At 49.7% G+C, this 24,114-nt stretch overlaps 2 protein-coding genes across 3 annotated transcripts; both read right to left on the reverse strand.

Annotated features, from left to right (window-relative positions):
* Positions 1–782: 782 nt before the first annotated feature.
* Positions 783–18,710, reverse strand: camta2 (calmodulin binding transcription activator 2). Of its 2 annotated transcripts, none has more exons than XM_061066018.1 (24): positions 18,647–18,710; positions 17,846–17,937; positions 17,496–17,599; positions 17,148–17,215; positions 16,854–16,989; positions 16,268–16,339; positions 15,972–16,119; positions 15,764–15,889; positions 15,471–15,681; positions 13,153–14,101; positions 12,392–13,069; positions 12,122–12,248; positions 11,089–11,223; positions 10,518–10,690; positions 10,106–10,302; positions 9,260–9,338; positions 8,899–9,160; positions 8,341–8,822; positions 4,381–4,544; positions 4,047–4,251; positions 3,457–3,528; positions 2,626–2,819; positions 2,299–2,373; positions 783–2,182 (listed from the first exon to the last, which is right to left on the reverse strand). In XM_061066018.1, exons 2-24 carry the CDS (start codon positions 17,877–17,879, stop codon positions 2,128–2,130), a joined length of 4,746 nt encoding a protein of 1,581 aa, XP_060922001.1. In that variant the 5' UTR covers positions 17,880–17,937; positions 18,647–18,710; the 3' UTR covers positions 783–2,127. The 2 variants fall into 2 exon arrangements, with proteins under 2 accessions (XP_060922001.1, XP_060922002.1); XM_061066019.1 differs by having other exon boundaries at positions 17,846–17,934; positions 18,647–18,665.
* A 1,040-nt stretch (positions 18,711–19,750) lies between these two features.
* Positions 19,751–22,715, reverse strand: zgc:85858 (uncharacterized protein LOC405879 homolog). The gene is made up of 3 exons (XM_061066211.1): positions 22,493–22,715; positions 21,188–21,263; positions 19,751–20,806 (listed from the first exon to the last, which is right to left on the reverse strand). The coding sequence occupies exons 1-3, from the start codon at positions 22,574–22,576 to the stop codon at positions 20,766–20,768; spliced, it is 201 nt and encodes a 66-aa protein (XP_060922194.1). The 5' UTR covers positions 22,577–22,715; the 3' UTR covers positions 19,751–20,765.
* Positions 22,716–24,114: the final 1,399 nt, after the last annotated feature.

Here is a 24,114-nt window from a genome sequence, read left to right on the forward strand (position 1 = left end):
CAGTCCTGAGGGTGAACTGGGACCATCTGGAGGGTCAGAGAGGTCAGCGAGGTCACATAGGTCAGAGAGGTCACTAGAGGCGGTGACCCAACACCTCGCTGCGGACGGCAGTGAAGGAAACCTTCAGGCCGGAGCAGATATGATGGAGTCATCTCTCGATATCTTCATATCTCGCGGTCACTTGCAGCTCGGCCTTAGTTACTGTTGCTATGGAGCAGCGTTCCGTCCACCTGGTGCGGACATCAGAAACGTGATGAAGTTATATATGCACATGTACATATTTATATATATATGTACAGATACATATTTATATATATATGTACAGATACATATAGTACGTGCCGACCATAGACGGTCATGTTATGTTTGTCGTCAGAATCATGAGTTAATCAGTGTTTGCTGAATAAAGTTAGTTTGTCTGTGTATCGTACAAACTCCAGTTTATACATGTGAAGTTTTATAACTTTATTTGTAAAGTACTTTTCAAAACAACTTATAAAGTGCTTTACTTCAAACAATATGACAGAGTAAAAAAGATAAATAATGATGCAGATAAGTCAGACGTCACATGATCATAGCTGTTTGATAAAGAGATCACAATTTTTTGAAATGTGTTGTTTAGCATGTCACGGTAGTGTAGCGTGTTATTGTGTAGCACGTTGTGTAGCGTGTTATTGTGTAGCACGTTGTGTAGCGTGTTATTGTGTAGCATGTTGTGTAGCGTGTTATTGTGTAGCATGTTATTGTGTAGCGTGTTATAGATCGGACGGCAGGAAACAGCATCGGTAGCAAACAGCTGATTTATTGTTGGTTCTCGTAGAATCGTTTTCCAACAGTTCGTTACAAACTCATGCAAAACTTCACTGCAGCAGAAACAACAAGAAAAAGTTCGTCCAACAAGTCCTGGACGCCGTGGTTACCGTGACAACAGCCAGCGGTTCAGTCTCGGGCTGTATGACACGGGACTCACGTGGTGGCTGCCATGGAAACCAGCTGTCGCTGCGTCATCCTGAAAAGTTTCTCGACAGATTCAAATATGGTTTGAAGGGGGACCCCCCCCAATCTGACCTCTGACCTCAGCAGCACACATATGATGTCATCAGTGACATCACAGCCTGAAGTTCGATTCCCACATGAAAATCCACCATGTTTTTAGGAAAGCAGCTGAACTGATAAGCTGCTGTACAAATGATGACATCAACAGGAAGTGATGTCACATCAGGTGGGACTCGGTCATGTTTCCTCACATTCGAACTTTGTTTTGTTTGTGTGAAGGTCAGAGGTCACGGGGGTTCGTTAAGACTCGACCTCAGTCAGTGCAGCTCACATACTCTCTCACATTAACAGTTCATGCTGTAATAAATAAAACATCCATAGCATCTATAAATTTCCACTTTAGAATATATATATTTATATATATTTATATGTTAATATACGTGATTGTGTTTCAAGAGTTCATAAATGTTCAGCAGCTTCTGTTTCCGTCTGGTCGGAGTGTGATTTGTCCAGACGACCCTCGAACGCACCGCCCCTCAGCAGAGACTGCAGGGCTGTTTTGCCCCGAGCTTTGCCTCCAAGGAGCAACAGAAAGAACCTTAGTTAACAGAAGACCCCCCCCCCCTTTCAGCAGGACACTGTATCCCAGCATGCTTAGCTCGCAGCTGTTAAATAAAACTCAACAAATATAACGTGAAATGTGCTGATTGGATGAACTCGTCTACAGGTCGTCTCCTGACCTTCTGAACGCCAGAGGCTGAAATGAAGGACAGCGAGCGAAGTTTGTCTTCCTGCAAGACTCCGCTCAGGGTAAATAAACAACGTTTGTCTTATGCCTGTAAGACAAAAAGGAGGGCGAGACGTTTCCGTAGGCAGCTCTTTCTAAACTGCAGAGACATTCAGTGAGGAGAGAAGACAGAGACAGACAGATGGGGTAAGCGTCCCTCTGTCTGTCCTCCCCCCGTCTCTCCGTCATCCTCTCATCCGTCCTCCTCTCATCCGTCCCTCTGTCCTCCTCTCATCCATCCCTCCGTCCCTCTGTCCTCTCATCCTCTCATCCGTCGGTCTCTGTCTCTTTGTCCATCAGGATTTCTCTCTCTCCTCTCGTCAGGTGAAGAAAGATGAAGATGTTTAAGTCGTCAGTCCTCTTCTCTCCAGCTCCCTGGTCTGCTTCAGCTCTTTGATCCTGCAACAAGAAACACAACCCTCACTCAGTGTGTGTTACCTGTGTGTGTGTGTGTATTACCTCTGTGGTGTGTGTGTGTGTGTGTGTGTGTGTGTGTGTGCGTGTGTGTGTGTTACCTGTGTCTGCAGCGTCTCAGGAACCTCATGATCTTTCTCGCTGCCTGGTCTTGTTTCTTTGTCAAGAACGAGCCCCTGATTCACACATGATTAATATCAGCTGTCAATCACCTGATTCACACATGATTAATATCAGCTGTCAATCAACCACAGATCAGCGGCGTCTGATTGGCTCGTGAATCGAGTTCAATAACCATGAATGAATCTTAATGAACACATGAGCCTGATGTCATCACACAGGTTAAAAATCTGCAGCTTAATTAATAATGATCAGAATGGTGATCAGCTGATCAGACGTATCGATGGTGAAGTGGGCGGAGCTCTTACTTGATCTTGGGGTTGTGGCCGGCGGCTCCTCGCGGCGCCTGTTTCAGCCGCTCGTACTCCTTGTAGCTGCGGTAGTACTGCTGGATGAGGACCGCCGCACGCCGGCTCTGCTGGAAACGCTTCTGCTCGTAGTACGACCGGAACTTGGACTGGATCAAGATGGCCGCCTGCGTCATCTTCTTGTAGAGAGCGAACTGAGGACACAGAGTTTGAAATCACCGGAGAGGAAGGAGCGAAAGAGAAGAGACGCCGTGACGCCGGGATCGACCATCGACATCAGATCACAATGTGGCCACAAGTCTGTGGACATCGACTTCTACAGAAACCACCAGTGGAGTCGCCCCCTGCTGGTCAGTTCACAGACAACAGGTGGTCAGGCACTTCAGCTTTAGCTTCAAGTCCATTTTTATAAACATTATCATTGAAAGTGTTTTGTATAAATAGGTCAGAGGTCAAAGGAAGAAGAGTGTGTGGAGTGAATTTTATTCTCTTCTCTTAAAGTCAATCAGGATCAAAACCTTTCTGACAGACTGAATCGAGCCGTCCACATACTTTTGTCCACATGGTGCAGGTTTCATACAAAGATAACACACACACACACACACACACAAACACACACAACTGCATCTACTGGTCAGCAATTTTACCTTCAGTGCTATCCATGTTAGCTAGCCAGAGAGAGAGAGAAAGGTATGGTAAAGAGACACAGCAGGTTAGTTGAGTGTTAGTGAAGCCTGTGGACACACACACGCACACACGACGCACACACACACACACGACGCACACACACGCACGCACACACGATGAACACACACACACGCACACACACACCTGTTTGTACTTCCTGTAGCACCTCTGGATGACGGCTGCAGCGATGTCCTGCTGCTCTTTTAACCTCCGACCCTGAACACAGAGGAGGAAGAAAACATGAACCAGCTGTGTTCGGCCTCCAGGTGGCGCTGTCGCCTCCTCTGACATCACTCTCCACATCCAGAGCTTCATATTCAAACCGACGCTGTGGGACCATGTTTATGAACATGTTATTTTACACACATTAATGGTCCAGATGAAAGGATCTTTTAGCAGAAATCCAACATAAAATAATCATAGTAGTGATGTTTTCACTAGTGTTTCATCTAAATTGTACAAATTGTTGGTTTCTTTGCCCTAGACTGCACCGTTTATATTTAAATACTCTATATTAACATACTTTATATGTAAATACAGGAGCGGGTCCTCTCTACAGGACAAACTAAACTTCTTCTGATAACTGAAACTACCACAGGTTCTCCTTCATGTTCTGAGGGGTGTTCAGCTGCAGCATGACACTTCACCACTAGATGGCACTGGATCCTACAGCCTGCTCCTCTAAGGACAGGACGGACCAGTGGAGAGGGCGTGATGTTGAGGACGTGTTGGACCTTGTATCTCCTGAAGGCGTTCTGGATGATCCTGGCGGCCTCGTACAGCTCCCTCTGCTCGCCGTCCGTCAGCGTCAGCAGGGCGAAGTCTCTCTCCATCTTCCCATTGGCTGAGGCGTTCAGGAACTCCGCCCATGCTGCAGAGGATGGGGGGCGGAGCCTCTGGAGGGCCAGTGCACTCAGAGGTGAGGGAGGGCACACCCGCCTGCGCGCACACACACACACACACACACACACACACACACACACACACACATGCATTTAAATGGACGAAGCACTTTCTTCACTGGACAACAGTCCTGAGGTAGAACATCCTTTAGGGGGCGGGGCTTACCTGGGAGGGGAGTGTGTGTGTGTGTCCACTGTGTCCAGGTAAGTAGCCAACCAGGTGTCCTGTCTCTCTCTGAGCGGTGACTCCGCCCCCCTGGGGAAGTCCTCAAGCTTGATTCGCTCAGGTGTCGCCTCAATGATTTGTTCTGCCAGTGTTGACATGTCAACCTGTTGGGGGGGGGGGCATCAGTGTATGAATTTGATCTTTTCAACCACAAAAAAAACTAAAATACTACAATAAACCTCCAAGTCAGTACAGCACCACGAAGTTTGGACTGGGACAAGGACTAACCTCTGGGGCTCAACTGAAGACCAACCTGAAGACCAACCTGAGGACTAACCTGAAGACTAAACTGAGGACTAACCTCTGGGACTAACCTGAGGACCAACCTGAGGACTAAACTGAGGACCAACCTGAGGACTAACCTGAGGACTAACCTGAGGACTAAACTGAGGACCAACCTGAGGACTAACCTGAGGACCAACCTGAGGACCAACCTGAGGACCAACCTGAGGACTAACCTGAGGACTAACCTGAAGACAAACCTGAAGACTAACCTGAGGACTCAACTGAGGAATAACCTGAGAACTAACCTGAAGACTAAACTGAGAACCAACCTGAGGACTAACCTAAGGACTAACCTGAAGACTAACCTGAAGACAAACCTGAAGACTAACCTGAGGACTCAACTGAGGAATAACCTGAAGACCAACCTGAAGACTAACCTGAGGACCAACCTGAGGACTAACCTGAAGACTAACCTCTGGGACTAAACTGAGGACTAACCTGAGGACTAACCTGAGGACTAACCTGAGGACTAACCTGAGGACTAACCTGAGGACCAACCTGAGGACCAACCTGAGGACCAACCTCTGGGACTAACCTCTGGGACCAACCTGAAGACTAACCTGAGGACCAACCTGAGGACTAACCTGAAGACTAACCTCTGGGACCAACCTGAGGACTAACCTGAGGACCAACTTGAAGACGAACCTCTGGGACTAAACTGAGGACTAACCTGAGGACTAACCTGAGGACTAACCTGAGGACTAACCTGAAGACTAACCTGAAGACTAACCTCTGGGACTAACCTCTGGGACCAACCTGAGGACTAACCTGAGGACCAACTTGAAGACGAACCTCTGGGACAAAACTGAGGACTAACCTGAGGACTAACCTGAGGACTAACCTGAGGACTAACCTGAGGACTAACCTGAGGACTAACCTCTGGGACTAACCTCTGGGACCAACCTGAAGACTAACCTGAGGACCAACCTGAGGACTAACCTCTGGGACTAACCTCTGGGACTAACCTCTGGGACTAACCTCTGGGACTAAACTGAGGACTAACCTGAGGACCAACCTGAGGACTAACCTGAGGACCAACCTGAGGACTTACCTCTGGGACTAACCTCTGGGACCAACCTCTGGGACTAACCTCTGGGACTAACCTGAAGACGAACCTGAAGACTAACCTGAGGACCAACCTGAGGACTAACCTGAGGACTAACCTCTGGGACTAACCTCTGGGACCAACCTGAAGACTAACCTGAGGACTAACCTGAAGACTAACCTCTGGGACTAACCTCTGGGACTAACCTGAAGACTAACCTGAAGACTAACCTGAGGACCAACCTGAGGACCAACCTGAGGACTAACCTCTGGGACTAACCTCTGGGACTAACCTGAAGACTAACCTGAGGACTAACCTGAGGACCAACCTGAGGACTAACCTGAAGACTAACCTCTGGGACTAACCTCTGGGAGTAACTTGAAGACTAACCTCTGGGACTAACCTCTGGGACTAACCTCTGGGACTAACCTGAAGACTAACCTGAAGACTAACCTGAAGACTAACCTGAGGACTAACCTCTGGAACTAACCTCTGGGACTAACCTGAAGACTAACCTGAAGACTAACCTGAAGACTAACCTGAAGACTAACCTGAGGACTAACCTGAGGACTAACCTGAGGACTAACCTGAAGACTAACCTGAAGACTAACCTGAGGACTAACCTGAAGACTAACCTGAGGACTAACCTGAGGACTAACCTCTGGGACTAACCTCTGGGACTAACCTGAGGACTAACCTGAAGACTAACCTGAGGACTAACCTGAAGACTAACCTCTGGGACCAACCTGAGGACTAACCTCTGGGACTAACCTGAAGACTAACCTGAAGACTAACCTGAGGACTAACCTGAAGACTAACCTGAGGACTAACCTGAGGACTAACCTCTGGGACTAACCTCTGGGACTAACCTGAGGACTAACCTGAAGACTAACCTGAGGACTAACCTGAAGACTAACCTGAGGACTAACCTGAGGACAAACCTCTGGGACCAACCTGAGGACTAACCTCTGGGACTAACCTCTGGGACTAACCTCTGGGACTAACCTCTGGGACTAACCTCTGGGACTAACCTGAGGACTAACCTGAGGACTAACCTGAAGACTAACCTGAAGACTAACCTGAGGACTAACCTGAAGACTAACCTGAGGACTAACCTGAGGACTAACCTCTGGGACCAACCTGAGGACTAACCTCTGGGACTAACCTCTGGGACTAACCTCTGGGACTAACCTGAGGACCAACCTGAGGACTAACCTGAGGACCAACCTGAGGACCAACCTGAGGACTAACCTGAAGACTAACCTGAAGACTAACCTCTGGGACTAAACTGAAGACTAACCTGAGGACTAACCTGAGGACTAACCTCTGGGACCAACCTGAGGACTAACCTCTGGGACTAACCTCTGGGACTAACCTGAGGACCAACCTGAGGACTAACCTGAGGACCAACCTGAGGACTAACCTGAGGACCAACCTGAGGACTTACCTCTGGGACTAACCTCTGGGACTTACCTCTGGGACTAACCTCTGGGACTAACCTGAGGACTAACCTCTGGGACTAACCTCTGGGACCAACCTGAGGACTAACCTGAAGACTAACCTCTGGGACTAACCTCTGGGACTAACCTCTGGGACTAACCTGAAGACTAACCTGAGGACCAACCTGAGGACTAACCTGAGGACCAACCTGAGGACTTACCTCTGGGACTAACCTCTGGGACTTACCTCTGGGACTAACCTCTGGGACTAACCTGAGGACTAACCTCTGGGACTAACCTCTGGGACCAACCTGAAGACTAACCTGAGGACTAACCTGAAGACTAACCTCTGGGACTAACCTCTGGGACTAACCTCTGGGACTAACCTGAAGACTAACCTGAGGACTAACCTGAGGACCAACCTGAGGACTAACCTGAAGACTAACCTCTGGGACTAACCTCTGGGACTAACCTGAAGACTAACCTCTGGGACTAACCTCTGGGACTAACCTGAAGACTAACCTGAAGACTAACCTGAGGACTAACCTCTGGGACTAACCTGAAGACTAACCTGAAGACTAACCTGAAGACTAACCTGAGGACTAACCTGAGGACTAACCTGAGGACTAACCTGAGGACTAACCTGAAGACTAACCTGAGGACTAACCTGAAGACTAACCTGAGGACTAACCTGAGGACTAACCTCTGGGACCAACCTGAGGACTAACCTCTGGGACTAACCTCTGGGACTAACCTGAGGACTAACCTGAGGACTAACCTGAGGACTAACCTGAAGACTAACCTAAGGACTAACCTGAGGACTAACCTGAGGACTAACCTGAAGACTAACCTGAAGACTAACCTGAGGACTAACCTGAAGACTAACCTGAAGACTAACCTGAGGACTAACCTGAAGACTAACCTGAGGACTAACCTGAGGACTAACCTCTGGGACCAACCTGAGGACTAACCTCTGGGACTAACCTCTGGGACTAACCTGAGGACTAACCTGAGGACCAACCTGAGGACCAACCTGAGGACTAACCTGAAGACTAACCTGAAGACTAACCTCTGGGACTAACCTCTGGGACTAAGCTTGCATGTTGGTGAGGTGTAGTTGGGGGGGGTTACCTGCAGCACCTCCTCCTCCAGGTACTCTTCGTCCTCGCCTTCGTTCTCGGCGTTCTCGCTGTAGCTCAGCAGGTGCTCCTCCAGCCTCGCCGCAGTGTGCAGCCGCCGCCCGCCTGCCGTGTGGGCGTGTGCATGTGTGTAAAGGTGGGTGTGGCCAGGGGAGGCGCTCTCATAGTCCATAAGGTACGGAGAAGAGTCTCTGGAACCTCCGGGGTTCAGACCTGTGACATCGATCGGCTCGGACATGGTTTCATGGAATCCAGCGTTGGGCTCCTCCCCCCACATGGACACAGGAGGAAGTGAGGACAGCAGGGGGGAGGGGGCAGAGGGAGGAGAGACAGGCAGCGAGGAGGAGGGCGAGAAAGAAGAAGAAGGGGAGGAAGGGGAGGTGTCCATGGGGGCGGGGCCACTCGAGTAGGCAGAGCTCGGGGAGGAGGAGGAGGGGTCACTGGGAGAGGGGAGGCTGCTGGACGAGCTCAGACCTGAGAGGAGAGAGAGGGAAGTCTGTCACAGCCAATCAGAGCACCAGAATCCTGTAACATGACGTGTGTGTGTTACCTGTGTCTGGGCTCGTGGACAGAGGCGACAGGGGCGTGGCCGGTGCGTCTGCTTCAGACATGTGTGTGTCCCTGGGCGTGTTGTGAGAGACTGTGCGTTGTGTGTGCAGCTCCTCCAGCGCCGTGGCGAGGCGGGTGTGTCCTCGGGAGCGAGCGACAGCAAGTGGCAGACGTCCCAGCGAATCAGGGATCCCCAGAGCCAGACTGTTCCAGCTGTAGAGGAGCTCTGCTGCCCTCTGGTGGCCCAGAGCACACGCCCACATCTGGAACGCACAAACACGTTTAACAAGAGAAGAGAGCAGGTGGTTGAACCATTCACTTGTTATAACAACAGGTGTGTTACGGTTGTGTGTTTGTGTTACCAGCGGCGTGCAGGAGAAGTGGTCGACGTTGAGAGGATCAACTTCCTGTTCCAAGTCTAAACTGTCACTGCTCACGCTCCTACGACGAAACACAACAGCTGCAGTCAGCCACAGAGAGAGTGTGTGGATCAGGTCTGTGTGTGTGTACCTCCAGCAGATCAGAGTGTGGATCAGGTGTGTGTGTGGATCAGGTGTGTGTGTGTGTGTGTGTGGATCAGGTGTGTGTGTGTGTGTGTGGATCAGGTGTGTGTGTGTGTGTGTGTGGATCAGGTGTGTGTGTGTGTGTGGGTGTGGATCAGGTCTGTGTGTGTGTACCTCCAGCGGATCAGAGTGTGGATCAGGTGTGTGTGTGTGTGTGTGTGTGTGTGTGTGTGTGTGTGTGTACCTCCAACGGATCAGAGTGTGGATCAGGTGTGTGTGTGTGTGTGTGTGTGTATCAGGTGTGTGTGTGTGTGGATCAGGTGTATGTGTGTGTGTGTGTACCTCCAGCGGATCAGAGTGTGGATCAGGTGTGTGTGTGTGTGGATCAGGTGTGTGTGTGTGTGTGTGTGTGTGTGTGTGTGTGTGTACCTCCAGCGGATCAGAGTGTGGATCAGGTGTGTGTGTGTGTGGATCAGGTGTGTGTGTGTGTGTGTGTGTGGATCAGGTCTTTGTGTGTGTACCTCCAGCGGATCAGAGTGTGGATCAGGTGTGTGTGTGTGTGTGTGTATCAGGTGTGTGTGTGTGTGGATCAGGTGTGTGTGTGTGTGTGTGTACCTCCAACGGATCAGAGTGTGGATCAGGTGTGTGTGTGTGTGGATCAGGTGTGTGTGTGTGTGTGTGTGGATCAGGTCTTTGTGTGTGTACCTCCAGCGGATCAGAGTGTGGATCAGGTGTGTGTATCCCTGTGCAGCAGCCAGGTGGAGCAGAGTCATCCCACGGTGACGGACTGAGTGATGAAGCCTCTCTCCTCCTCCTCCTCCTCCTCCTCCTTCTCCCCATCGTCCGACCCTCATCATTCGTTCACAAACTCCCACAATCCTCCTCTCAAACCACTGAGAGGACTGAGACACAGACAGTGATGTCACAGTGATGTCACAGCGATGTCACAGTTATGTATCTGGACTAACCTAGGTGAACTAGCACACGTGTATCCATGACGATCTGGTCTAACATGTGATAAACGGATTGACCTGATAAAACCAGTCATGTGACAGAAGAAGAATCAGCTGATCCAGGAAGTGGCTTCACTCTTGATGCCTCGTGTCGGTGACCTCACCTGTTCCTGCTCCTCAGGAAGGGCTGGTGGAGGGGGCGTGGCCAGCTGGTGGCTGTGTTGTTGTAGTTGTTGTTGGTGTTGTTGTTGTTGGTTGTTATCACGGGCGGCCATCTCTGCCATCCTACGCTCCATCTGCTCCAGACGCTCCAGGATGGACATCCTGAACTGATTATCTGTTCAGAAAATAGACAGAGTGAGACCTCCTGACAGTTAGTCCCATAATACACCTGCTTCCTGTCTTCAGATGACCTCGCTGTGACACCATGATGATGACGTGACCTGTTGACCTCTGATTGGCTCAGATCAGTAACTGAAAGATTGTTTCAGAGATAAATGCTGCTCTACTGCCCCCTACAGGCCGTCACAACTCAAACGTATTAAATGTGTGAAAATGGTAAAATTAGCTGTAGATTTTTTTTACCCAGATTGTAAAACCTAAAGATTCTCAAAGAAACACTACCAGGTGGAATAAGATGATGACAACATTCACAGGAAGTGATGTCACAACAGGTCATATCAACATGTGAGGACAGTAAGGCCGTGGGGGTGTGGAGGAGGGGGAGTTTCTGACCGTCCAATGAGAGCCAGTCGAGCTGCGAGCTGGGCAGGGAGCTGGCGTTCCGCGCTCGGTACTCGAACAGAACCGACGAAGAAACAGAACCTGCAGACTCCAGAACCTGAAGACACACCAACCCAGCCTGGTGGGCTGAGAGGGGACAGACAACATGCATCAGAGACACACAACGTCCATCAGAGACACACAATGTCCATCAGAGACACACAACGTCCATCAGAGACGTACAACATCAATCAGAGACACACAATGTCCATCAGAGACAGACAACATGCATCAGAGACACACAACGTCCATCAGAGATACACAACGTCCATCAGAGATACACAACGTCCATCAGAGACACACAACGTCCATCAGAGATACACAATGTCCATCAGAGACACACAACGTCCATCAGAGACACACAATGTCCATCAGAGACACACAACGTCCATCAGAGACACACAATGTCCATCAGAGACATGCAATGTCCATCAGAGACACACAACGTCCATCAGAGACACACAATGTCCATCAGAGACACACAACGTCCATCAGAGACACACAACGTCCATCAGAGACACACAACATCCATCAGAGACACACAACATCCATCAGAGACACACAACATCCATCAGAGACACACAACGTCCATCAGAGATACACAACGTCTCTCAGAGACATGCACATATTGCTCTTGAATACATTTTAAACACAGACACAGCCTAATGATTTATATGAGCTTTTAGCTTTGTATTGTATTAGGTTAGTATAACAGCGTTTCACCTAGGACTTTGTGTGTCTGTCTGTGTATGTGTGTGAGTGTTTATGTGTGAGTGCGCTCTGCGCTAATCGTTGCAGAGTGTTGGTCCCGAGTGGAAACTCTGTAGTCAAACTGTTTTGTCCCCAATGTTCGACATCTACTGGCACAACACAACGTTCATCAGAGACAAGATATTCATCAGGAACCCAGTGTGTGTGCGTGTGAATGTGTGTGTGTGCGTGTGCGTGCGTGAGTGTGTGTGTATGTGTGCGTGTGTGTGTGTACCGGGGCAGTAGCAGCGCAGCACTCCAGGCTGGATCAGTGAAGCAGGGACGCTGCTCTGATCGAAGACACACGAGTATCGACCCAGCAGCTCGCTCCACGGACCCGTGATCAACACCTTCACCCCCCCCTGCAGACACACACACACACACACACTCTCAGTTTGTTGATCAGACAAAACGTCACATTTATGATCATAATATTTAAACATGATCATGGATTGTTTTCATTGGTTATGGGATGAACACTCCCTCATTGCCTGTGATTGGTTACCTCGGGGTAGGACCACTCGGGGGAGAAGTCGGTGATGGAGGCCAGGCGGCTGGAGGAGGGGGAGGGCAGCGGGTGAGGGAAGGGGAGGAAGGAGGAGGAGGGAGAGGGCTGGGGGGGCACCATGTACCGAACCCCTGCCGCAAACACAGCTGGGTTTGGTGTGAGGGCGGTGGGGGGGTGAGCTGCGACGGGATTGGCCTCCTCTGTGATGAGGTCAGAGATCAGGTCAGGAAACTGGCTGTCGAAGGAGATGTCAAGCTCCTCCCCTGCCTGTTCGAAGGGCCCCGCCTCCTCGTCCAGGGGCGTGTCCATGCAGGCGTCCTCCGAGTTGTAGCTCCGCCTGCTCGGCTCCTTCACCTGAATCTGACACGTTGCCAGGTGAGCGGGAACCATGGCAACAGCAGCCGGAGAAGCCGCCGCCTTAGCTTTAGCAAACAATGACGCCTGCTGCAGCCCCAGGGGCTGATGGGATATCTGCGCCGGGGGCGGGGCTCCAGCTGCAGACTGGTGACTGTAGGTCTGTCTCAGGACCAATGAATGCTGTCCATTAGCTTGTCTTTGCACCTGATTGGCCGGCTGGGTACGAGGGGCCGCCGAGTCGTGACAAACCAGGAGCAGCGACGCAGCGCTACTCCCTGTCTGTTGCTGTAGCAACGAAGCGGAGGAGGCGTGGCTCGGCTGAAAGGGAAATAAAAACAAAACTAATCTTTAATAACCTCATTGACCTCAAACTAATATCTGCTGATGGATTGATGACTCACCTGCAGCAGCGCCAGTTTGGTGGGAGGAGCTCTGCTTTCATCATCGTCGTCTTCGTCTCTACGGTCCTTCACCTCCTCTTCATCACCCCCCACCTCCTCCTCCCCCCTCCCCCCCTCAGACTGCCCCAGAGCATCTAGCTGCAGGCAGAGGGGGAGGAGGGGCGGGGCCACAGAGGGGGTGGGAGACAGGGAGAGGGAGGAGGGGAGGGAGGACGAGGGGGGAGAGGAGGATGAAGAGGAGAAGGAGGGGAGGGGGAGGGCAGAGTCTCGCTTGTCCGCATCAGAGGAGGAGAAGGAGAGAGAGGAGAGGGAGGAGGGAGGGGAGACGGAGGAGGGAGGGGTTGAGGTGGGGGAGAGGGGGAGCGCGAGTGAGGGGGGGGAGAGAGGGGAGGAGGAGGAGCAGAGGACAGGGGAGGGAGTGGAGGAGGAGGGGTGAGGAGGGCCACCATACGTCTGACCCTGTTTGGGGGAGTTCAGGAAGGAGTCAGGGTCGAAGGCGGGGGGGAGGCATGGGGGAGGTGGAGGTGGAGAAGGGGAGGAGGGGGGGGGAGAAGGAGGAGTGGCAGCGGCAGAAGGAGGGGGGCGGAGTGAGGTAGAGGAGGAGGAGGGGGTGAGGAGCACGCCTCCGACAACAGGAGACGGGAGGAGGGTGAGGGAGAGGGTGGGGGGGGGGAGGGAGGAGCAGGGAGGGGAGGGGCAGGTGGGCGTGCCTTCAGAAGGGGGGAGGGAGGGCGAGAGCAGCAACTGCCCCGAACGGGTGAGGGACAGACTCCTCCCCTGTCCCGCCTCGCCCCCGTCCCCTCCAGCGATGGCTGTTGCCATGACGATGACAGCATTCTGTGGCAGCGCCACTGTCGTCAGGTTGCTGCTCCGGTCGCCGTAGAAACCGTTACGGTGGTTGCTCATGGTGACGGTGGCTGTGTGGGGCGGGGGGGGCGACGAGGCCGAGCTGCGAATCAGAAACAAGACCACCGTGTTCATTCATCACTGTTGCTATGGTTACGCAGTTTTCCAGCTTCGAGCAAAATCACCCGAACCCTCTCTTCCTGATTGGTTCTCATTAGTCACATGCAAAGCATCGCTAGCACTTCCTGTCAAAGACACTTCCTGTCAGCATCACTTCCTGTCAGTAACACTTCCTGTCAGTAACACTTCCTGTCAGTAACACTTCCTGTCAGTGATACTTCCTGTCAGTAACACTTCCTGTCAGCAACACTTCCTGTCAGCGACACTTCCTGTCAGCGACACTTCCTGTCAGTGACACTTCCTGTCAGTGACACTTCCTGTCAGTGACACTTCCTGTCAGCATCACTTCCTGTCAGTAACACTTCCTGTCAGCATCACTTCCTGTCAGTAACACTTCCTGTCAGTGACACTTCCTGTCAGCATCACTTCCTGTCAGCATCACTTCCTGTCAGCATCACTTCCTGTCAGCATCACTTCCTGTCAGCATCACTTCCTGTCAGCAACACTTCCTGTCAGCAACACTTCCTGTCAGCAACACTTCCTGTCAGCAACACTTCCTGTCAGCAACACTTCCTGTCAGCAACAATTCCTGTCAGCAACACTTCCTGTCAGCAACACTTCCTGTCAGCAACACTTCCTGTAAGTAACACTTCCTGTTAGCATCACTTCCTGTCAGCATCACTTCCTGTCAGTAACACTTCCTGTCAGCGTCACTTCCTGTCAGTAACACTTCCTGTCAGTAACACTTCCTGTCAGCATCACTTCCTGTCAGCATCACTTCCTGTCAGCGACACTTCCTGTCAGCGACACTTCCTGTCAGCGACACTTCCTGTCAGCGACACTTCCTGTCAGCATCACTTCCTGTCAGCGACACTTCCTGTCAGTAACACTTCCTGTCAGTAACACTTCCTGTCAGCAACACTTCCTGTCAGCATCACTTCCTGTCAGCAACACTTCCTGTCAGCATCACTTCCTGTCGGCGACACTTCCTGTCGGCAACACTTCCTGTCGGCAACACTTCCTGTCGGCAACACTTCCTGTCGGCATCACTTCCTGTCAGCATCACTTCCTGTCAGCATCACTTCCTGTCAGCATCACTTCCTGTCAGTATCACTTCCTGTCAGCGACACTTCCTGTCAGCATCACTTCCTGTCAGCATCACTTCCTGTCAGTGACCCTTCACCATCACAGTTCCTCTGTTACTAAGCAACCACCTGCAGAGGAGATGATTTACTTCCTGTTTACACCACATGACCAGTGTATGTGAAAGGTCATGTGACCCGTGGGGGGGGTAGTTCTACTCTGATGGTTACAAACAGGAACAGGAAGTGGTAGCTGGTATGCAGACTCACCTGGAGGCGGGGCAGGGAGAAGAGGCGGGGCTGCTCTGAGCCTGGAGGTGAGGCAGCTTGGCTTCTCCTCCCCCTCCTCCCCCGGCTGCCTCCCCCCCCTCAGAGCAGACGGGGGAGGGGGAGGGTCTGCAGGAGGAGGGGGGCAGTTTGGGGGAGATGATGCGGTGCTTGGTGCTGTTACAGCGGTGAGGAATGTTCACACCTGGAGACACTGCACACACATACAGCTGCAGGTTAGTCCACGGTGATGTCACGGTGATGTCACGGTGATGTCACGGCAGCGTGTGCGTTACCTTGTGTGTTACACAGACAGGTGTGTGTGCGAGGCTGGGGTTTGGTTCTCTGTCGGTCCAGGATGTGTTGAACCAGCTCCTCGATGCTGAAGTCACCTGAGCCCAGAGAACACTTCATACTGTGAACTGAGACAAACAAGCGCCCGTCAACACACACACGACAACACACACACACACTGCATCACAGGTGTTCAGCGTGGGCTCTTACACATGGGCTTCAGCTGGTTCAGCAGATCATCTCGGCTCCACCTCACGCTGTCGTGGCGGTCGGCCACAGCACACAGCAGCGGACTGCATTTCCCAGAATCCTCCAGGGAAGGCACATTCAGGTAGTGCACCATCACAATGTCTGGGTTCTGAAACACACAAACACACACAGTTATAAGGACATTAGCTCACATGCAATGCAGTGTGTGTTACCTGTGTGTGTTACTGTGTGTGTTACTGTGTGTGTTACTGCGTGTGTTACTGTGTGTGTTACTGTGTGTGTTACTGTGTGTGTACCTGCAGCAGCCAGTAGCATCGTCTGTGGAATGTCGGTACGATGGAGGAATGGACGTAGCAGCCGTACAGGCACTGAGACAACACACAGCTGTTAGCATCAGTTAGCATCATTGACACTAATAACAGATCTGAGCAGCTCAATACTTCTCAAACTTCCATCACAACTGTTTCATTACAGCTACGACTCCCCCTTCAGGTGAACCCCTTGAACTGCACTGTTTTGTGAACGTTAGAATAAGAGTTTTAGTTTAATCACGTTTCCTCTCGTTTTCTTTAACTGAAGTTTGTGGTTGATGAGAAGTCGACAGGCGATCAGAATAAAAACAAACCATCAAAGTTTCACTTCTTGCACTTTCCTGATCAATATATTGGTTCTGAATCTGATCAAAGAGCCACGTGTTTCATATCTTCACTGCAGCTGTTCCTTTCATTCTAATATTCATATTCATTCTTAGATGAAACCAATTCGTTTCTGACTAAAACACAAATGAACTGGATTATAATTCAATCAACCAATATTAATGTCAGGCAGTCAGTCATCAGTAGTGACAGGAGTGTTCTGCAGGAGGCGCTGTGGGCTGCATACCTCCATGCCCTGGACCTTCAGCTTCATGTGGTCCTCTCTTGTCGTCTTCCCATCCTTCCTTTTCTTCCAGCAGTATCCATCCTTCCTGTACTTCACCTTCTTCCTGTTGTACAGGATGATGCTGCCGTTCTTCGGCCTGAAACAAAGACCAGAGAAGCTGTTTTTACTTCCTGTAAACAACCAAAACAACAACAGCGATCGGACCTAGTGGACAGGAAGTGCGATCACGAGATGCATGTGGGGCCACACGTTAACACCAGGTGTGAACGGCGCCGGTGACGCTGTGGGTCGTACCTGGTTCTCAGGCTGCAGGAGAGCCACTCGTCATGTCTGTCAAATGTAATCAGGTAAGAAGCGATCTCCTGCAGAGACAAAGAGACAAAGAGACAGAGAGACAAAGAGACAAAGCAAACAGAGTGAAGATCTTTACAGTAGCGTTTCACACACATTCATACAGCGCATCCATGTTCAGCACGTTCTCGACACACAGCCAAGGACACCTTGGCATGCAGAGAGGAGACGGGGATGTGTGTGTGTGTGTGTGTGTGTACAACTAGGGTTAGGGAAGTGAATAAATGACCAACATGGTTCCTCTTGTCGTTTTATTTGGACACTTCCTGTTCATGTAGTAAGAACGCTCACCTCGTTAGTGTTCCAGCGCAGACGCTCGTTAGGCAGCGAGGACGAGCGAGGGAGACACTCGAGCAGCTTGTTGGGAAGAAACACTTTCCTCTGCACTTTATTCTCTGCACACACACACACACACACACACACACACAACATCATGTTTCATCTTCAGCATCTGTCACATTGAAGCTGACTCCAGACTTCTGCACATCCTCGTCTGTGTCGTCTGCTCATGTGTTCAACGTGATCAGTGAAGTCCTCAGTGAAATGAACTGTAGGCGTTCAGTATCTGTGACATCATCCACACCACCTAGTTACCATGGCAACAGTAATGGGGCTCCCGACACTCAGAGGGTGAGACTGACCTGTCTCCGTGGAAACCATGTCCTCGTTGCTCATGGTGACGAGTCCATGCGGGATGATTCTCACACAACGCACGGCCGCCAGCTCTCCCCTGCTGCACACACACACACACACACACACACAACACAACAACACACAAACTGATCAGAGGGAAACAACAACACACTCCTCCACTAGATCCCTGTTGTCTACTTTAAATGTGTGTGAAGACTTTTACATGAAAACAGACACTGAACTACTAGTTTGGTCTGTTTTAAACATGACGTCAAATCAATCAATCAATCAGACTTTATCTGTAAAGCACTTTTCATACCCCCCCCCCCCCCCCCCCCCCAGTCCTTATTATGTCTGTTTCCATCTTCCACTCGTCTTTCTCCCGGAGGCCCAGCTCAGGCCTCGGACTCGCCTGACTGTAGCGTCCGCCTCCCGGAGCCTGTCAACCGGGCTCTGGAGCTCAGCCCTCCCGCCCCGCTGATGCTACCGTGAGGCCGCTTCTCCTGGAGCCTTTCCCCGGACATTAGCTTCCAGCAGCCGGGCTCCGTGTGAGACGACACCGGGCCACCGAGACACATCCACCCGGGGAAACACGGATGTTTGCTGGGTTCGCTACTCAGCTAGCCGGTAGCCGTTAGCCGCCGAGGCTAGCTCCGGCTAACCAGCTGCTGGAGCTCCGGGTTGAACCGGGCCAACCCGGGTCAGTGTGACGGGCCTGAGCCCCGGACACACACCCAACAATAACCCGGGTTAATCAGCCTCAGCCCGGAGCGGACAGGAAGTTTACACCAGAGTTAAAGCTCCTTTACCTTCCGCCTTCAGCACCGCCGCCATCTTCTCTGGCTCTGACGTCACTGTGTGGCTACAGTGGTGGGGGGTATCGACACACACAAACACACAGATAAAACCCAAGATTTAATGTTTGAATAAAGTTACAGATTGAATCTTTATTATCTAAATAAAAACCTGAATGTTTTCATTGATTTGAAATCAGTGATAAAAAGGGTTAGGGTTGTCCCATAGAGGGTTAGGGTTTGTCCCATAGAGGGTTAGGGTTTGTCCCATAGAGGGTTAGGGTTTGTCCCATAGAGGGTTTGTCCCATAGAGGGTTAGGGTTGTCCCATAGAGGGTTTGTCCCATAGAGGGTTAGGGTTGTCCCATAGAGGGTTAGGGTTGTCCCATAGAGGGTTAGGGTTTGTCCCATAGAGGGTTAGGGTTTGTCCCATAGAGGGTTTGTCCCATAGAGGGTTAGGGTTGTCCCATAGAGGGTTTGTCCCATAGAGGGTTAGGGTTAGAGTTGTCCCATAGATGGTTGGGGTTAGGGTTGTCCCCTAGAGGGGTTAGGGTTGGGTTGTCCCCTAGAGGGGTTAGGGTTAGGGTTGTCCCATAGAGGGTTGGGGTTAGGGTTTCCCATAGAGCGGTTGTCCCCTAGAGGGGTTAGGGTTGGGTTGTCCCCTAGAGGGGTTAGGGTTAGGGTTGTCCCATAGAGGGTTGGGGTTAGGGTTTCCCATAGAGCGGTTGTCCCCTAGAGGGGTTAGGGTTGGGTTGTCCCCTAGAGGGGTTAGGGTTAGGGTTGTCCCATAGAGGGGTTAGGGTTGTCCCATAGAGGGTTGGGGTTAGGGTTGTCCCATAGAGGGGTTGTCCCCTAGAGGGGTTAGGGTTGGGTTGTCCCCTAGAGGGGTTAGGGTTGTCCCATAAAGGGTTGGGGTTAGGGTTGTCCCATAGAGGGGTTGTCCCCTAGAGGGGTTAGGGTTGTCCCATAGAGGGTTGGGGTTAGGGTTGTCCCATAGAGGGGTTAGGGTTAGGGTTGTCCCATAGAGGGTTGGGGTTAGGGTTGTCCCATAGAGGGTTGGGGTTAGGGTTGTCCCATAGAGGGGTTGTCCCTGTGAAGACAAACAAGGAGACGAGAGACGTTTAGAGAAAATATCTGAGGTTTATTTCGTATAAAAGTGGAGCAGGTGGTCCAGCAGGGGGCGCTGGGCTGTGTCGCCAGGTGGAAGAAGCTGCTTCTATCAGCTGTTAATTATTTACAAACAGACTCAGGAGTTTCTTTCCTTCCTGATTCAAAAGGAGCAAACAGCTGATTCTTCAGTTCAGCTGCTTTTCTCTTTAAACCTGTGAATGTGATTCGTGTTCGGACTTCCTGTTCTGCAGATGTCACTTAAATCAGATAAATCCCTGAACTCATCGTGAGAAGCTGAACAGATAAACGTGGTTTCAGTCCAACTCGTCGTGACGCGCACACAGACTAACACCAGTTATCCCTGATCCGAGCCGTACGCCCGATTCTCAGGCTTTTAATATGAAATCTTTACAGAAGTGAAGTTAAAGTCGTCTCACTGATCCTGTGTTGTCTGATTGGTCAGAATAAAAGTCTGGATCCTGTTCCCATGGTTACCTGGAGCTCAGGCATCCAGGTCTGATTTAAAAACATTGTCCACAGCTCGGATACATCTTGTCAAACACAAAACACTTCCTGCTGGTTTTTCACATTAAAAGCCTCCAAGTAGAGAGCAGTGCTGAGATCATGTGACTTTTGCAGGACGGACAGATCGGAGCTGTGCACGTGACTGACGGTGGAAAGATGTCACATGACCTGACATCAGGTCACGTGACTGTTAAGAATCAGCGGCTTGTTCCTTTAAATCAGAGATACTCAGCTCAGCCTCCGTCAGCTGACTTCAGCAACCAATCAACCAATTCATAAACAATATCTGATCAGCTTTTTACACAGAGAAGTACAAAATAAGAGAGAGAGAGAGAGATGGGTTTACTGTGGGAAGAAAAAAAGATCAGCTTTAAAAAAAAACTCCACAGGAACGTGTGTGTGTTTGTTTGTTTGTGTGTGTGTTTGTGTGTCTGTCGTCATGACGGTGACGTGTCCCCCTCCTCTTCCATGTGACGGCTCGGCTCCGGGGTCAAGGGTCATCACATGCCCTGCCTGATGCTTTGGATGATCTGAAAAATGGCTGCGAATAAAATAAGAATAAAGTTAATTTAATTCAAAGTTTTAAAACAACGAGATTTCAATAAATCAGCAGATTTTTGATTTTAAAGAAATAAATTGTCAGTGATTCCTTAGAAGTCGATGACAAAGTGAGTTTTTTGACCCTTTGATAAATAAAAAGACAAATGTAAAGAATTTTAATTAGGAAAATAAACATGATTATTTAACAGAAACATAAATGTTCATCTTTGCTGGTTTGTTTATTCTGTGAAAAAAAATATTTTTCTTCAGGATGAAAATATAAATGTAAAACTGACAAAGCAGAAGTTTGATTCCTTCTTTTTCTACGTGTGAACGTTTGGATTTATCGTCTGATTCATGAACAGCTGCAGGTGAAACTCACCGGATCCACAAACCACGAAGACGAAGAGGGCGAGAAGCCACGGACCCACCGGAGACTTGTCATCATTTACCGGCCGCTGAAACACAACAACACAACAACACAAACAGCTCAACAGCTGGAATCATCCCACAACAGAGCAGCTGGTTTGATTCTTCCATCGGCTGCTAATGCTCCGTTAAAGTGAAGTTTGATTTGAAATGAAAAACACATCTGTAAAACGCAGTCCTGGGAGGAGGAGCTAAAACACACGTGACACACCAATTAGCTGATGTTTGTCTGACGACGAAGACCATGGTCATGGGTCATGTGAAGCAGCGTGTCTGAGGACATGTGGGGACGGGAGAGGACAGGACGTGTCCGATTGGTCAATGACGTTGTGGTTTAGACTCAGTCTCAACTTAGAGATTTCCAGAACTGTCGACTCTACAAAAACATTGGTCCTAAGAGTGTCAACACGGTTTGAAACACTAGGTGGCGTGATGGGCAGTGTTTTTGTAAATGTGACACGCACACACACACACACACACACACACACACACGATAGCTCCCTGCTAGCCACTGCACGTGAGTGAGTTTGATCAAACTGTCTGAAGTTCATTGAAGAGTTAATTCATTGAACTGAAGTTAATTAATTGAAAATATGAATATAAATTAAATATTACACCCTAAGTTTTTAAATAATATGTCTGGAGTCTGTTGCTTCAGAGAAACGTTCAATCAGGTTAAAGTTTCAGATGTGTTCAAGGAGTCTGGCTCTTTTTTTAACACACATGTAATATGATATATTATATCATATTATATTATGTATTACATTATATCATATCATATTGTATAATACCATATTATATTATATTTTATCATATTATATTATATTATATCATATTTTATTACATTATATCATATTACATTATATTATAACATATTATATAATTAAATGATATGATATGATATTATACCATATTACATTATAACATATTATATTATATCATATTATAGTACATTATAATATATTATATTACATTATATCAAATTATATTATATCATATTATATCATATTACATTATATTATAGCATATTATTAATATTATATCATTAAATTATATGATATGATATTATACCATATTACATTATAACATATTATAATATATCACATCATATTATAGTACATTATAATATATTACATTACATTATATCATATCATATCATATCATATTATATCATATGATATCGTATTAAATGATATGACACGGAGCAGGCTCCAGAGCCAGCAGGCTAGCTGTTAGCCGTTAGCCTGGTTCTCAGTACCGTGGTCTTCTGGACGTGTCCCCGCTGTGTGATCGTCTTGCTGTGCCGCTCGTTCGCCACCTTCATCCGCTGCACGGCCGACATGCTGCCTGGAGGAGTTCCGGTCTGAGTTCCGGTCGGTGCGGAGCAGGAGGACGGAGAGTACCGCAGGACACCGGGAGCAGGAGGCGGGGAGGGGGCGCAGGCGAGGCCGGTACCGGGGAGCGTGTCCCGCTGCAGGTTCGTGATGCTAACTGTTAGCTAGCTGCTAGCTGATACCCCCGTCACGTGACGTGGGACAGTCCCTCTGCCGCCATCTAGTGGAGGAAACGTCTCCTCATTATGTCCCTTTTAATTCTGTTTTAATGATTTCATTGATTCAAACTGTGGGAAATAAATAATGATAAACATGTAGAGGTGTGGTCTAATTCCTGAAGAGCTTTGATTCTGTTGATCTATCGAATCCTGTCTGTCTGTCTGTCTGTGTGTGTGTGTGTGTGTGTGTGTGTGTGTGTGTGTGTGTGTGTGTGTGTGTGTGTGTGTGTGTGTGTGTGTGTGTCTGTCTGTCTGTCTGTCTGTCTGTCTGTCTGTCTGTCTGTCTGTCTGTCTGTCTGTCTGTCTGTGTGTGTGTGTGTGTGTGTGTGTGTGTGTGTGTGTGTGTGTGTGTGTGTCTGTCTGTCTGTCTGTCTGTCTGTCTGTCTGTCTGTCTGTCTGTCTGTCTGTCTGTCTGTCTGTGTGTGTGTGTGTGTGTGTGTGTGTGTGTGTGTGTGTGTGTGTGTGTGTGTGTGTGTGTGTGTGTGTGTGTGTGTGTGTGTGTGTGTGTGTGTGTGTGTGTGTGTGTGTGTGTGTGTGTGTGTGTGTGTGTGTGTGTGTGTGTGTGTGTGTGTGTGTGTGTGTGTGTGTGTGTGTGTGTGTCTGTCTGTCTGTCTGTCTGTCTGTCTGTCTGTCTGTCTGTCTGTCTGTCTGTCTGTCTGTCTGTCTGTCTGTCTGTCTGTCTGTCTGTCTGTCTGTCTGTCTGTCTGTCTGTCTGTCTGTCTGTCTGTCTGTCTGTCTGTCTGTCTGTCTGTCTGTCTGTCTGTCTGTCTGTCTGTCTGTCTGTCTGTCTGTCTGTCTGTCTGTCTGTCTGTCTGTCTGTCTGTCTGTCTGTCTGTCTGTCTGTCTGTCTGTCTGTCTGTCTGTCTGTCTGTCTGTCTGTCTGTCTGTCTGTCTGTCTGTCTGTCTCCCCCCCCACACACACACACAGGGTGATACAAAATAAACAACGAGGAGTCAAGTGGAGTTTTTGTTTTATTTCCTGCAGTTGTCCACACACACATACACACTCACACACATACACACACACACACACACACTCACACACACACACACACACACACACACACACTGCATGGTCGTGCTGCTGGCTGTGTTGTAGCCAGGGGTCAGGGGTCAGGGGTCACCAGCTGACGACCTGTGTCTACGTCTCTTTTATTAGTAAAGTTCCAACATGGAGTCTCCGACCTGAAGGTCAGAGGTCACGTAGGGTCGGTTCAGGGTCAGTTCAGGGTTACCGTGGTTACCATGGTAACTGGCGCTACGTTAACCTGAGGTCAGTGTCCTGTGGGATCAGGGTTACAGGTGTCACCATGGTAACATCACTGTCT

The sequence above is a fragment of the Limanda limanda genome, chromosome 22 (genome assembly GCF_963576545.1).
Source record: "Limanda limanda chromosome 22, fLimLim1.1, whole genome shotgun sequence".
Taxonomy (NCBI): Eukaryota; Metazoa; Chordata; class Actinopteri; order Pleuronectiformes; family Pleuronectidae; genus Limanda; species Limanda limanda.

What these genes read in the sequence shown, in the direction of transcription:
- zgc:85858 (XM_061066211.1), bottom strand. Translation starts at nt 22,576, where the DNA reads ATGTCGGCCGTGCAGCGGATGAAGGTGGCGAACGAGCGGCACAGCAAG. An exon ending in GACACGTCCAGAAGACCACG is followed by an intron (nt 21,264 to 22,492) that starts GTACTGAGAACC and finishes GTTGTGTTTCAG; the next exon opens with CGGCCGGTAAATGATGACAA. An exon ending in CTTCGTGGTTTGTGGATCCG is followed by an intron (nt 20,807 to 21,187) that starts GTGAGTTTCACC and finishes TTTTATTCGCAG; the next exon opens with CCATTTTTCAGATCATCCAA.
- camta2 (XM_061066018.1), bottom strand. Translation starts at nt 17,879, where the DNA reads ATGAGCAACGAGGACATGGTTTCCACGGAGACAG. An exon ending in GAACCAGCTGAAGCCCATGT is followed by an intron (nt 15,890 to 15,971) that starts GTAAGAGCCCAC and finishes TGTTTGTCTCAG; the next exon opens with TTCACAGTATGAAGTGTTCT. An exon ending in CCAAACTGGCGCTGCTGCAG is followed by an intron (nt 13,070 to 13,152) that starts GTGAGTCATCAA and finishes TTTCCCTTTCAG; the next exon opens with CCGAGCCACGCCTCCTCCGC.